The sequence below is a fragment of the Carettochelys insculpta genome, chromosome 8, assembly GCF_033958435.1.
Source record: "Carettochelys insculpta isolate YL-2023 chromosome 8, ASM3395843v1, whole genome shotgun sequence".
NCBI classification, from domain to species: Eukaryota; Metazoa; Chordata; order Testudines; family Carettochelyidae; genus Carettochelys; species Carettochelys insculpta.
The window spans coordinates 245,425-260,239 of NC_134144.1; the positions used below are offsets into that span (position 1 = coordinate 245,425).

Genomic DNA, 14,815 nt, shown 5'->3' on the forward strand with positions numbered 1-14,815 from the left:
TGTCTAATGCTTAAAATTATAAAATATTTACAGAAACAGAAAATGAGCACGCTAACTGAGGGTTTTTTTCCCCTTCCCTCATAGATGTATCAGAAAGAAAAACAAATTCTTGAGGAGTTAAATGGAATCACTGGTACAAACCTCCAGCCATTAACTGAAAACCACTTCTGACCATGTCAGAAAACAAAGAGGACCCAGTAAATATAAAATCTGCATTTTACCAAGTAGCGTGGACACAATTAACTCAGGCTTACCAGTGATTTATTTAACAGATATCTATGTTAACTTCATGTAGTGTCAACAGAATGTCTTGCATTGTAGCATGTAACAAAATTTAGCCAAAGAGCTTATCGCTCAAGCAGAATGCAGTTGTGCGTGTAACTTGTAACCAGTAATGGATTCCAATGTAAATCACAAATGTGTGTTGAAATAGCTATTGGAGACCTATAGAAGCAGTTGAAAACTACGGTGCTTACTCTTTTATACTACTGTTCTCCTCCCACCATATCTTTAGTAGGAAAGAGGGTAGAAGAATGGAATCAGAGTATTAATTAATTTAAATTGGTCAAATATATTCATGTATACAATATCTGAAGTTGGTTTTGAAAAAATTTTACAATAAAAATGATGCTACCCAGTGAGTCTTCACTAGGACATTATTCCATAAATAGTCCAAGGCTAAATCTATACAAGATCTTCTGGCAAATCTTCTGACGTCAGATCATGTCCATATACAAAAGCAGATTGAAAGAGCAATATTGGATCTCTTTGTCTCGTACCTCTACTTGTTTTAAACCAACTTCCCAACTCCCTGCATGTTCTCACTGCTGCCTCCACATTGTCATTGATATCCTTCAACAACCGTTATCAGTCTGCTATCCACTCCATATGACTCCAACACCACTCGTCACTTTCTGATTTATACTGTCAAATGCCTTTTGAAAATCGACAAAGCAAGTGTATACGTTCTTGTTCTTTCGTTGAGCTTTTTCCGCTATCAGTTCTAGTGCCAATATCTGCTGTATGGTACTTCTATCTTTTCTGAACCTCGCTTGCTCGTCTGCTATATGTTCTTCTATCTGCGATCTTAGTCTCTCAGTCAGTATCATCATCAGCACCTTGCCTAAAACCATGCTATACTTAGTGCCTGGGGAAGATGCAACCATGGACATACTTAAGAAAAAATGCACCCCAGGAAAGCTCTGAAAAGAGGGGGCCCCTTGGGGTAAGGGACAATAGCCTATGACTATACAAGAAAAGAAATGGTTGAAGTGACCATCCATTGTGGAAGGAACTGTTCTGTCAGTGGGGATATGTCATGAATAGTAGATCACAGAAAGGTGAGCTGGACTAGCACTGGAAGGATTAACCATTGGGTAAGAAATACTTTCTTGAACAGGACAGTAACTTAAGTATAGGCCATGCATCTTTTGAGGGGATGTTTATTGGTAACTTTATGTTTCCAAATCCTTTTACTTACCTTTATTTTGAATCTTAATCTTAAACACAGTTAAACTTTAATTTGGTGCCATAGTGGCTTGTGCTAAGGAGCATGTTGAACTACAATGAAAGCAAATGAACTATGGTACAGTTTTCAGAGTCAGGGACTTAGTGTGCAGTACATATGTCCAGAAGATATTGTAGCAGATTCTCAAACCCTGCTTTGTCATATTGCAGAGGGGAAAAGCTGAACTTAGGGGAGCCTTAAGCAGAGCACTTATGTTGCCAGTCAGCAGTAGCGGGGGAGAATCTCTTGCTGGACCACAGATGGGGCTCCTTCCTGCTGTGAGCAGGTGACAGAGATTCATCTCCAGGCAGTTTGGGTAAACCTGAAGGTCGACAGCTGCTATGCAATTTTTGGTATGCCAATTGCATACCAAAAATCAACTTTGCAGCCATCAACTTCCATGCCTGTCTTCATGACAGAAGGTTGACAGGGAGTGCTCCTCCCATCAACCTTCCTTAATGGTTATGGCTTGCGAGGAGTTCCGGGGTTGATGATGTCGCCGGAACATGCCGTTTCACGCATGCGCAAAACGGCACCCCAGAAGATTGACCCAGATCAGTTGATCTTGTATGGAAAGTATAGATGTAGGATGGAGATTCTCTTATTGCCCTTATATAAAACTATGGTATGCACACATCCTCATCTTAAAAAAAGATATACAGTAGGGTCTCAACATTCGCAAACTTAAGGTTCACAAATTCAGTAATTTGCGAGTGGCTGCTTCCCCGGGGCTCCAGGTAGGAGCGCCGGCAGCTGCCATATCTCAGTGCTCTGGGGTGAGGAGTGCCAGCAGCCACTGCTTCCCCGGGACAGGGAGCGCAGGCAGCTGTGCTCCAGCAGGTGGCAGCTGCCATAGTCACAAAATTCAACATTCGCAAGGGTTCTCAAAATGGAACCCTCACGAATGTTGAGACCCTACTGTACTGGCATTAAAAAACGTTCAGAAAAGGGCAAGTAAAATGATTAGGGGTTTGGAATGGGTGCCATATGAAGACAGATGAAAGAGACTAGGATTCTTCATCTTAAGGAAGAAGAGACTAATGGGGGATATGATAGAGGTATATACAAGTGAGTGGTGTGGAGAAGGTGAACAAGAAAAAATTAAAAGTCCAGTGGCACCTTACAGACTAACAGATATTTTGGAGCATAAGCTTTCGTGGGCAAAGACCCGCTTCGTCAGATGCATGAGAAAAAATTATTTACTTGTTCCTATAATACCAGAACTAGAGACACCAAATGAAATTAATGGGCAGCAAGTCTAAAATAAATAAAAGCAAGTTCTTCACATAGTGCACAGTCAACCTGTGGAACTCCTATCCAGAAGAGGCTATGAAGGCTAGGACTATAACAGGGTTTAAAAAAGAGCTACACAAATTCAAGGGAGCTTAGGTCCATAAATGGCTATTAGACAGGATGGGTAAGGAATGGTGTCCCTAGCCTCTGTTTGTCAGAAGCTGGAGATGGATGGCAGAAGAGAGGTCGCTTGTTGGTTACCTGTTCAGTCCATTCCCTCTAGGGCACATGGCATTGGCCACTGTTGGCGGACAGGATACTGGGCTGGATGGACCTTTTGTCTGACCAGTAAGGCCATTCGTATGTTCTTGTGATGTAGCCTTAGAGGGATGGAGAAGATCAAGGAAGAGATAGAAGGGATTTCAGTGCACAGGATGAGAACTGATAATTTGAGGTTCATGGATATTATAGATATCATCAAGGAAGATGAAGAGATGCTAGCAAGAATGATGCAGGTGCTAAATGAGGAAGGGAAGCGGTACAGCCTGATTATGAACATCAATAAAATGAAAACAGTGGTATTTGGAGATGAGGAAATAGGAAGGAAGATTAGTGTAGACAGGATGAAACTAGAGAACATAGAGAAGTGCATGTATCTGGGGAGAAATATGATGTATGATCTAGACTAAGAAAGAAATGGCAACGAGAATGGCGAAAGCAAGAGCAAGTCTGAAGGCGATAAGATCTGGAAAAGGAAAGCAAGTAGCTTAGTAATGAAGTGGAGTGTCTCAAAATGTGTGTATTCAGCTGCATGTTGTACGGCTGTGAGACATGGGCAATAACAAAAGATTCGAAGAGAAGGATATTGGCATTCAAGAGTTGTTATAGAAAGATCCTGAGAATAGGATGGATGCAGGTCACCAACGTGGAATTATATAGGAAGATACAGCCGAAAGAGAACCTCCTGTAAAAGATTATACAACAGAAGTTACAGCTCTTTGGGCATATCTGCAGAATGAACAAGCAAAAAGGTCAAGACCCTGCTATTCAGCGTAATGGACAGCTAGGAGAGGCAGACCCCCCTGAGAATGGGTAGATAATATGGTAGATTGGTACAGAGGTAGTCTACAAAACTAAGCCACTCTGCACTGGACAGGGAAAGATGGAAAAAAATAGTGAGGGAGGCATTGGATACCAATAAGTGTTGAACCCATGGTGGTTGTTGATGTTGAGTAGGACACTGGAAAAACTGTTAGTGTCTTGGTGAATCAAATGATAACACTATGCCACCCGTTTTTTATATTGTCTGCTCTGATTGAGCATTCTCATTGTAGCCCCAGGTCACATAATATGGGCGAAGGGCAGGGATTAGATTTCTGTAAATCCCTTCTGGGCCTATGAGGTTGGCCAGAGCAAGTAAACTATAGTCCTAATTATTACTCAAGTCTTACATTCCTGGGGTTAGGAATAACTGTGTTTAAGGTTACACATAAGTTTTTTATTCATACCCTGAGAAAATCTCCCCCCCGGGAGTTGATCCTTTTTTGTTGTTGGTCCTTGCCTCCTAAAAACACTTCACCTTCTAAAAAGCGGAGAACATGTTCTGGGGGAGTAGGCTTGGCTGTTTTCTCCCGTGCTGCAAGCCCTGCCCGGGTGTAGGAAAGCGGCATGCAGCCCCCAGCACCTCTGTGTGTCCCAGCAACCGGAGAGGTCTGCTAGGGAGGCCAGGGCTACTCGCTGCGGCAACCTGTATGGTGGCATTGGTCCCGGCGTTGGGTCCCTAACTCTTCCTGCGGCTTTGTGTTTCCTCATACCGTCCTGTCCCTACGGCAAAGAGCTTCGGGACTCTTGGACGAGGATCAAAATTAGACTCGGCCTGTCCTGTGCTCTTGAGCAAGTACAAGTCAACCCACCCCGGCGAGTGGAGGGAAGAGCGGTCTGGAAGGCGGAACTAACGGGGAAAAGGAAAGCCTCGCAGCTCGCGGGCAGGGTTTTACTTGACCGAGACGTGGGGCGGAGGCAAACGCGCCGCGCCCCCACGCGCCGGCGGGCAAGCGACGCAGCCCCGAATCTGGCGATCTGGCCGGGCAGCGCCTAAGAAGCCCGCTGTCCGCCCTTCAGACAGAGTGAAGCGTCGCGTCCTAGGCCCGGACGGGAGCGTGCCGCGGCCCGGAGATGGCGGCTCGGAGCCCGGGTAGCCTCCTGCTCAGCCTGGCCGCACTCTGCCTGCTGCCCGCCCAAACATCCCCTGGCGCCTTCCAGGCCGGGCACAGCGCAGTCTCCCTCCCCGCCGTCGCCGCCGCCTCCCACCGCCGGTGAGGAGAATGTGAGGGACTGGCGGGCTGGGCGTCATCGCCGGGAGGCGCCGGGGCTTTGCGCAGGGCTCGGGCTGCGTTCCGCCGCCGGTAAGGAGTAGGAGGGGTTGCCGGCCGGGAATCCCCAGAGGCCTGGCTGTGCCTCAGCCCCAGGGCAGGGAGGCCCTGCCAGTGACCAGCCTCGGGGCAGCGGTTTGCCGGATCCACCGTCCCTTGCGCCGCCTGCCCTGCAGACTGGGCCCTGAGTGTTCCTCCGCCAGTGGGGGCGGGGAGCAGCGGCCGCCTCAGATGGCCTCGCACATGGTATTGAGGTGGCTTGTTAGGGGCGCTTTGCTGCGAGAACCGGCTTGAATGATAAGTTGTCGCTGCTGTTGCTATAGCGTGGGATGAAAGAGCCATTTTCTGTAGCGAGAGCGAGACATGTATGTTAGGCGCAGCGATTCAGTCAGCGTTGTGTGGGGAGACTGGGCTTTTTGCAGTCTGCTTTTTCACCCGTCTCTTATCCAGCACACCTGAGCAGTAAGTTTGGCTCCCCATCTCTTTGCTACACAGAGCCTTGAGGCAAATGCCTCTGAATATTTTTCATGATACTTGGGCACTTGTGCAAAAGTTAGTGAAATTTTGACTTTTTTTTTTTTTACCGAGGTATCATTTGCAGCTTTTTACAGTTATTGCAATATGCTTTCTTTATCTCGGAGATGAGAACTCATAAGAAAAACTGGTAAGGTAGTATGAATAGGAATAAATGGTAAAATTTAAGAATGGAAAGGGGTAACTAATGGTGTTCCCTAAGGGTCGGTTCTGCCACCAGTTCTGTGCAACTTATTCATAAGTGATCTTGAGAAAGGGGTAAACTATGAGGTGGCAACTTAAGATAAATAAGACCAAAGCAGACTGTGAAGAACTTCAGAAAGATCTCTCAAAACTGAGTGATTGGGCAATAAAATGGTAAATGAAATTTAGTGTGGATAAATGTAAAGTAGTGGACATAGGGAAAAATAACCCCAACTATACATACAGGATGATGGGGGTAGTTTAGCTACAACTAATCTGGAAAGAGATCTTGGTATCATTGTAGATCTCTGAAAACATCCTCTCAGTGTGCAGTGGCAGTCAAAAAAGTAAACGTTAGGAATCATTAAAAAAGGGATAGTGAATAAGACAGAGAATGTCTTGTCCTTATATAAAACCATGGTGCACCCGCATCTTGAATACTGCATACAGATGTGGTCTCCTCCTCCTCTCAAAAAAATGTATTGGTATTAGAGAAGGTTCAGAAAAGGGCAAGTAAAATGATTAGGGGTTTGGAACAGGTCCCATATAAAGAGCCAGTAAAAAGACTATGACTTTTCATCTTACAAAAGAGGAGATGGGGGGGACATGATAGAGGTATATAAAATTTTGAGTGGTGTGGAGAAAAAGAACAAGAAGAAATTACTTATTTGTTCCCATAATACTTGAACTAGAGGACACGAAATGAAATTAATGGGCAGCAGGTTTAAAACAAAAAGTTCTTCACACAGCACACGGTCAGCCTGTAGAACTCCTATCCAGAAGAGGCTGTGAAAGCTAAAACTATAACAGGGTTTTAAAAAGTGCCAGATAAATTCATGGAGGTTAGGTCCGTAAATGGCAGTTAGCCAGGATGAGTAAGGAATGGTGTCCCTAGCCTCTGTTTGTCAGAAGCTGGAGATGAATGGCAAGAGAGAGAGAGCTTGATTGTTACCTGTTTGGTCTACTCGGTTGGAGTACCTGGCGTTGGCCACTGTTGGCAGACAGGGTACTGTGCTTGGATGGACCTTTGGTCTGGCCCAGTAGTATGGTCAGTCGTATCTAGTAAATTGATTTTAAATTAGCAACAGGTAAATTCTCTGTGAATGTTTGAAGCCTCTCAAAATTGATTGTAGTTTCTTACTTTCTCCAGCTATCTTTTGTATGATGTAAATCCTCCTGAGGGATTCAATCTACGCAGAGATGTCTATATCCGTGTTGCTTCTCTTCTAAAGACCTTGCTGAAAACAGAAGCTTGGGTATTGGTCCTGCCTCCTTGGGGACGTCTCTATCACTGGCAGAGTCCTGACATTCATCAAGTCCGAATCCCTTGGTCTGAGTTCTTTGATCTTCCAAGCCTCAGTAAAAACATTCCAGTTATTGAGTATGAGCAATTTCTTGCAGGTAAAGTACATTTATAACACAACCTGTGAGCAGTTAATAAATCTTTGTGTTTTCTGTACGGGTTTTTCTGTTTCATATGCACTGGAGCAAGGGGCAGATGATATTCCTTTGTACTATTCTAAAGAGTTTTCAAGTCTTTTCTCAATGATTGAACAAGGTGCATAACTTTTCTCTCCCATGCTTATTTTAGAGTAGGAAGACTTACTCCTAATGAGTTTACAAAACAAAAAATCTGTCCTGTAGCACTTTAAATGCTAACAATAATTTATTAGGTTCTGAGCTTTTGTGGGCTACAGGACTGCTTTTTGGTTTTGTGAAGATATAGACTGACATGGCTACCTCTCTCTGACTATTCATAATGAGTTATAGTGCATAATTGCAAAGCAAGTTCTCCTAGCACTGGGGTGGACAATAATTTTTCAATGAATTTTGGTAAGCTGTCATGGGGCTGCACATTTCTTATTAATGAATGTACGTCACCACTTATTGTAAGAAGACCATATTATGTTCTTTATGCAACAAAATAATTAAATTTAATAACAGTTAACCACACCATTATCCAAACCTTAGAAGGCAACATAGGTGTAGGATCTGCATGTGTGGGGGGTGCTGAAGCAGGTCCCAGTGGCCACTGCTACGTGCCCAACATTCCGGCAGACAGCCCCAGGGCTATGCTCCTAGCCTTGTACCTGCTCTTAGCTTGTGGGAGGAGGGGTGGCAAGGTGAGCTGACACGGGTAAGGAGACTGGCTTTCAACAGTATAATTGCTAAAAATACCCCCGTGTCACTGAAAGGCAAGGTATAACTTTAAGGGCTTGTGGCTCCCAGTCTCCGCTGCTGCCAAGTTGCCTGGTTTCTGCCTGGGGTTTCTGCAACTATTTAAAAAGCAGGGAGTGCCAATCCCTGCCACTACCCTGGCAACGGTGGAGCCAGGAACCATAAGCCTTTTGAATAACTGCAGGAACTGGTGGCAGTGGTTAGGCAGCATGATAGTGGCAGGGGCCAGGAGCCTTTTAAATAGCAGAAATTTAAAAGGCTCTGGGCTTGCAGCTTCCAGTCCCTGCCACTACTGCACTGCCTAGCCACCTGTCAGGGTTCCTGAGTCTATATAAAAAGCTCACACTTCTCCACCCTGTTTCAACCCTGGCAGCAGTGAGGTAATCCTATGTAGAGGCATTGGTGCAAGTCAAACTCTTTTCCCAGCTCAGGTTCAGTGTGTTATGATACTGTACAGGCCCTCCATTCCAGATGGTGGAATTTTACCCTCGAAAGTTCAGGGGTTAGCCCTTTCATTTGCAGGGTCCAGCAAGTGACCATTTTGGCATTTCACCCTGTGGAGGGTGCCCAGTCAATTTTTGTAAGTCTCCTGATCATATGTTTCTGCAAAGGGTTGGAAAGAGCCTACCACCATACATGACCACCTCTCCCTACATGGCATCTGAATTTGATCCTTTCTAGGCAGATGCACGAACCCTTTGAGCCTTTGGCCACTTGTTTGCTGCTTTACTTCTTGTGGAAGTGGCCTTTCTAGTCATCCACTAGAAGGGTATTGAAGCTAAGAGCACTGAGGTCTGAGTCCCCTTACACTGTTTTTCATAAGGAAAAGGTTGTACTAAACTGTTCAGGAAGTCATCCCAGCTCTTTCTAGCTGTTGCCAAGGACATAAAGGGTCTCCCTTCTGCTTCTCAGTGTCTCTCTTTGTGGATTATGGATTGCATCCGTAAATGCTATGAGTTGGCTGGTATCCCTGCACCAGCAATCACAGTCAATTTCACATGGGCCATAGCCTCTTCCATGGCTTTCTTAGGCCAGTTCCCAATTCATGGTATATGCATGTGGGCACCTGGTCCTCAGTTTGTACCTTCACTATGCACTGTTTCATTGATCAGCAGGTAAAAATTGCTGCTGCTATAGGTAGAGCAGTTCTGCAATCTGTAGTACTCTAACTTTGACCCCACTTTCTGGGTGCATCTACACTTGCGTTCCTCTTTTGAAAGAGGTATGCAAATGAGGCAAATTAAAATGCAAAATAAGATGTAAATTTGCATATGACACCAAATTTGCATATTTGGCGCCTCATTTGCATGTTCTAATTTCAAAAGAGCTTCTTTTGAAAGAAGAAAGCCAATGTAGATGCTCCTGTTTCAAAAGTAAACCCATCTTCGAAAGAATTCTTCCCTTCGTTTAATAGGAAGAAGGATTCTTTTGAAGATGGGCTTACTTTCGAAAGAGCAGCGTCTACACGGGGTTTCTTCTTTTGAAATTAGAATATGCAAATGAGGTGCCAGATACGCAAATTTATACCTCATTTCGAGAGAGGAATGCAAGTGTAGATGCACTCTCTGAGTGGAGGCTGGGAGCCGTCTAATGGAAATCAATGTGAGCAAGCCCTTGAAGAATAGAAAATGGTTACCTTCTCTAAGGGTGTGTCTACCCCTAGTGGCCATTTTGAAGATTACTAATGAGGTGCTGAATTGAATATTCAGCGCCTTATTAGCATTAGGACACTTTGGGCAGTGGCACTTCGAAAGCCCGGCTTTCGAAAGCGCACGGCTTGGCGCAGCTACAGGGGGATCCTTTTCAAAAGGATACTGCACCTTTCGAAATTGCTCTATTCCTGCGAAATCGCCTTATTCCTTTTGAAAAAGACCGCCATGTGGCCGCACGCTTTCGAAAGTGGGGCGTTTGAAGTGTCGCGGCTGGAAGTGTCCTAATGCTTGTGAGGTGCTGAATATTCAATTCAGTGCCTCATTAGTCTTCGAAATATGGCGATTTCGAAGATTTGTGCCAGTGTAGATACAGCCTAACTGTTGTTCTTGGGCATGTATTGTTCACATTTATTCCAATACCCAAGCTCCTTCCCCTCTGTCGGCATAGCTTGCAATAAGGATCAGATCATTAAGGTCACATATAGTGGAAAAAGTTTCTGATGACCATGCATATGGCACGGGCACACCTAATTGGAATGGATGTGAACAACACATCTTGAAGAACAACAATTACAAGAAATGACTAAATATTTTTGTCAGAACATAGGATACTGAGATAGATGTGTCTTTTGTCTGACCCAGTATGGTCATTCTTGTGTTCTTCAAGAGAATGGGTAAAGGGAGAGGACGTTTAAAGGTGATAAAATATTTGTTTTACTCAGCAGTCTAAGTTTATGGTGAATCTATCTTTTGAATTTATCTAGCCCACAAAAGCCAACCTCTAGATGGAAGTGGTAATGAATAATTCTTGCTTGACTTTGGTTTCTACAGCTTACCCTGTCGTTTTGTTCAGTACATTAACCACAACTGTGTAGACTATGTTGGAAATTATAGCAGCTTGTTATCTAAAATAGGGCAATCAGTGCTGCTACACATCGATGTCAAGTACACGTACATGCTGATAGTTAATTCTCTTTGTTTCCAATTCAGAGTCAGGTGGACCATTTATAGAACAGGTATATGTCCTACAAAGTTATGTGGAAGGATGGAAAGAAGGAACTTGGGAAGAGAAAATAGATGAGAGGCCTTGCATTGATCAGCTCATGTACTCGAAAGACAAACATGAATACTACAGGTAATATTTTACGAGATATGTGACTCCATCTTTATCCCATATAGTTTTAGTCAATGAGATATTTACTTATGTATGCATGCTGATAAGTTTATTGTCCATGTTCATAAGTATTGGGGTACTCAAGGCTAATTTTGCTTCATTTTTAAAGAGCAGTGTTTTTGCTTAGGGGAAGGCGTAGTAGGAGCAGTGGAGTTTTTTTTGTGCCAGAACTGAATACTGGCACCTTGGCAGCCCCGGTTGTGTAAAGGAGTAAAGGGACTTTACAGTAGCGCAGGCACTTCGAAGTACCTGTGGGTTAGCCATGGCTACACGCAAGTGGCACTTCGAAGTTTGCCACTTTGAAGTTGCTGCAGGGGAGAATTAGGCTTAATGAAGTGTTGCAAGTGCACTGCAGCACTTCATTAGTAATCTTCCAACACCCTACTTACCACACTCCCTTCAAGGTTGGGAGCTAGTGTAGACACAGCCAATATAATGTTGCTTCTATAAATCCATGATATGCCCACATCTTGAATGTGGCGCACAGATGTCACTTCATCTCAAAAAAGATGTGTTAGCATTGGAAAAGGTTCAGGAAATCGCAACAGAAATGATTAGCAGTTTGGAACAGGCGCCATATGAAGAGAAATTAAAAAGACTGGGACTTCTCAGTTTAGAAGAGAGAAGACTAAGGAGTGATATGATAGAGGTCTATAAAATCATGACTGGTGTGGAAAAAGTGAATAAGGAAAAGTTATTGACTCGTGCTCATAAAGTAAGAACTAGAGGTCGCCAAATTTTGGGTAGCAGGTTTTTAAAATAAACAAAAGGAAATTTCTTCATGCAGCGCACTGTAGGCCTATGAAACTCCTTGCCAGAGCATGTTGTGAATACCAGGAATTCAACAGTGCTTAAAAAAGAACTAGACAAATTCATGGAGGTTAGGTCCATCCATGGCTATTAGCCAGGATGGGTAGGAATGGTGTCCCTAGTCTCTGCTTGTCAGAGGCTTGAAATGGATGAAAGGGGAGGAATCACTTGATTACCTGTTCTCTTCTGGGGAATCTGGCATTGTCCACTGGTGGAAAACATCATACTGGGTTAGATGGATCTTTGATCTGCCCCAGTATGGGTGTTCTTAGGAGACAAATTGCTTTTTAAAGACTTGAAACACCTTTAAACTGGTAATATGTTTTATATCAGTGATAATTCAGTTTTGAACCTTGCCAGCTGGTCCCACGGGTATTTGTGTCTGCTGGCCGTTTAGATTCCAAAACAGAAGTTACCTTTGATTTTGATACATCCTGCTGTCGAGGACCTCGCATGTCTTGTCACTATTGGTCTTATTTTTAGTATGAGCCATTTATCCTTCTGGATTATATCAAGTGTATATTGTAACATCTATATGTGACAAATAGTGCTTTTGATTACAAATGCCAAGCAAGATGGGGCATCTGCATTTCTTCTAAATTCTGTTAAAGGTAGTAATTGTGCAATATCTGTATTGTTTTCCTATCATATATTTCATATATGATTAATAAGGATTCTGATTTTTATTGTTAAAACCTGTTTTCTGCTCAAACATCTGATGCAGTTTTCGTGGGTTCTTTTAGTCCTGAGGCACCACAATGACACCGCTTGTCATCAGGGTGAGCAAGGTATGGCCTACAGGCCAGATATGGTTCACCAAGCCTTTGTATCTGGCCCATGACCTCTCCATAGGGAGCAGCCCCAAGGCTCGGAGCGGCTGGCTGCTCCATCTGCCTTTCTCCTTCTGGGTGGGAGGAGTGCTTCATGTGCTGTCCCCTGCCTCCAGGACAATCTTTCATCTTCCATTGGCTGCCTCCAACCCAACCCCCAGCATAATTTCTTTGCTTCTGTTGGCCTGAACCAGCCGCTGGGAGCTAAGAGATTGTGCTGGGGATTGGGGCATCACACACAGCCTCCTTTCTCACCTCCCAGCATGACACAGGGAGGCACATGGAGCATGCATCCGCTCTCAGCCTTGGGTGGTCCGTGCCTGAGGGACTGTCTGGGCTACTGTCCTCGAGCCACCTAGGTAAGAGCCTGGCTCTCGCACCCCAGCACCTCCCAAGTCCCAACTCTCTGCCCTGGGTCACCACCCAAACACTCTCCACCCTCCCTCTCACAGAACAAAACTTTGTGGCAGACTTTGCACTCACTCCTATACCCCCAGACAGAATCCTCTCCTGCACCTGTACCCCTTTCCAGACCCTACATCCCGATACTCTGCCCCAGGTTATAACCCCCTCTTTCTACTCTCAGACCCCACATCCATTCCTGTACCCTATACCCGTACCCCAGACTCCCTTCTGCGTCCAACCTCTGTTCCAGACCCTGCACCTGCTCCATAGAAAAGTGCAGCCCTTCACCACTTACCAAAATCTTTTGTTTCGTGAAGATACAGACTAACACGGCTACATCTCTGAGACTCTCTTCTCCCTCACCCCTGCCCCAGCAGTCCTGACCTAGCTAGCTCCCTCATTCCCCAGGGCAAGGCCAGATTAAGATAAGGGCTTCAGCCTAATGGTTCACATACTCCCCCCTGCAAACAAATGCTAAAACTTAATGGAAATCACTTATCTGGAACTCCAACTCTAAGACCGCATCTACTCTGCCCCTCCCTTTCAGAAGGGGCATGTAAATGTGGAGGTTCAAAAATGCTAATGAGGGATTGATATACATATTCAGCACCTCATTTGCATAATGACAGCACCTTGCCACCACTGTATTGACATGCCCCTTCTGAAAGGGAGGGGCAGTGTGGATGCGTCCTAATTGAAAAGTCAAATAAACAGGAGCAATGGTAAAGTTCTTCCAGTTTTTAACTTACCATGCACCAAATAGTAAAGTAACACAGGATTTAAAAAAAAAAAAAAGTTCAGTTTCAGATTGCTACAAAACTCCTAAAGAACTGTGTTGTAAAAAGAATTCTTTCCCTTCTAAACCATTAACACCTATGCAAAGCGGAGCAGCCAAGCTCCCTTCTCCAACCCTATTTCTTCCATCATCTCACCTTTTTCTACTTCCTCTAGGAGTGTGGGGGACTGTGGCTCTGGCCTTTGAGGGAAGGCACAGGCAGAAGGAATGGACCGGGGAGCAGTAGGACTTTCCACCTGTCACACCTGTCTGAGCGGTTTGAGTCTGGAGCTCCTAGCTCTGAAGGTGGCAGCACCAACAGTTTTGCAGGAATAAGGCTGGGTTGCCCAAGAGTAATGTCTGGCCCATGCCTGCCTGCCAGGACATGCCAACTACTACTGTTACTACTTAATCCTTGTACTCTGCGTGGAGCATAGGTCATCTATCTACAAGTATTCTTCACTTCACTCTGTCTTGGGACAAAACTTACAGCTGGCTCCAGGAATACCCCAGTTGTTGTCCTTCGGTCTCGGTAGACCTTCTTCACATTGTTTAAGGTCCACCACTTTTGCATTCTCCTTGCGGGTTCCATGTGAGAGCTTGACAAATTATGCTGGTTGATGGTTTCCTGAAAGTGTGGCCTAGCCATCCCCTCTTTCTTCTCTTGATTTGAATGTCCATTGGTTTTTATCCTGCTCTGTTCCAAAGCTCCTCATTTGTGACAGTCTTGCCATTTGATGTGAAGGATATACCTCAGGCATCTGTTTATGATTTGAAGACTTTTTAGTATGCCAGGTCTCGCATCCATACAAGAGCACACTCTTCACATTTGTGGTGAAGATCTGCAGTTTCTTTTTCGCAGATATTATTTGTGAACTCCATATGGTACAGAGGGTCATCTATGCAGCTATTGCTTGCCCTGTCCTGACAATGATATCCTTATCTGTTCCTCCATCTCTGCCCATAAAACTCCCCAAGTAAGTGAACTGCTCCACATCTTCCAGGTCATTCCTTCCCAGCGTGATGGTGGTGCTGTTGGACTGGTTGATCCTCATTGTCTTGGTCTTTCCCTTGCTAATGCTCAGTCCAGTCATTGAGGCAGTTTTATCTAGTGTTGTGACCTTTTCTTTCATGGTGGTGTGAAAGGAGGGTGACACCTTCA

The 14,815-nt window shown here is 44.6% G+C and overlaps 2 protein-coding genes across 7 annotated transcripts in view; both read left to right on the forward strand.

Moving 5' to 3' along the window:
- Positions 1-7,101, forward strand: part of YBEY (ybeY metalloendoribonuclease) — a 29,837-nt gene extending 22,736 nt beyond the window's left edge. For 5 of the 6 annotated variants that reach the window (XM_075001498.1, XM_075001496.1, XM_075001499.1 and 2 more), the window contains one exon: positions 85-621. In XM_075001498.1, coding sequence (XP_074857599.1) covers positions 85-171 — 87 coding nt within the window. In that variant the 3' untranslated portion in view covers positions 172-621. Of the gene's footprint in view, positions 1-84; positions 622-6,979 lie in introns of those variants that run through there. The other variant, XM_075001502.1, reaches the window with a different exon arrangement.
- Positions 4,680-14,815, forward strand: part of POFUT2 (protein O-fucosyltransferase 2) — a 34,107-nt gene continuing 23,971 nt past the window's right edge. Inside the window, exons 1-3 of the mRNA XM_075001495.1 lie at positions 4,680-5,055; positions 6,980-7,230; positions 10,650-10,794. Of these exons, the coding sequence (XP_074857596.1) occupies positions 4,916-5,055; positions 6,980-7,230; positions 10,650-10,794 (536 nt within the window). The 5' untranslated portion in view covers positions 4,680-4,915. The remainder of the gene's footprint in view (positions 5,056-6,979; positions 7,231-10,649; positions 10,795-14,815) is intronic.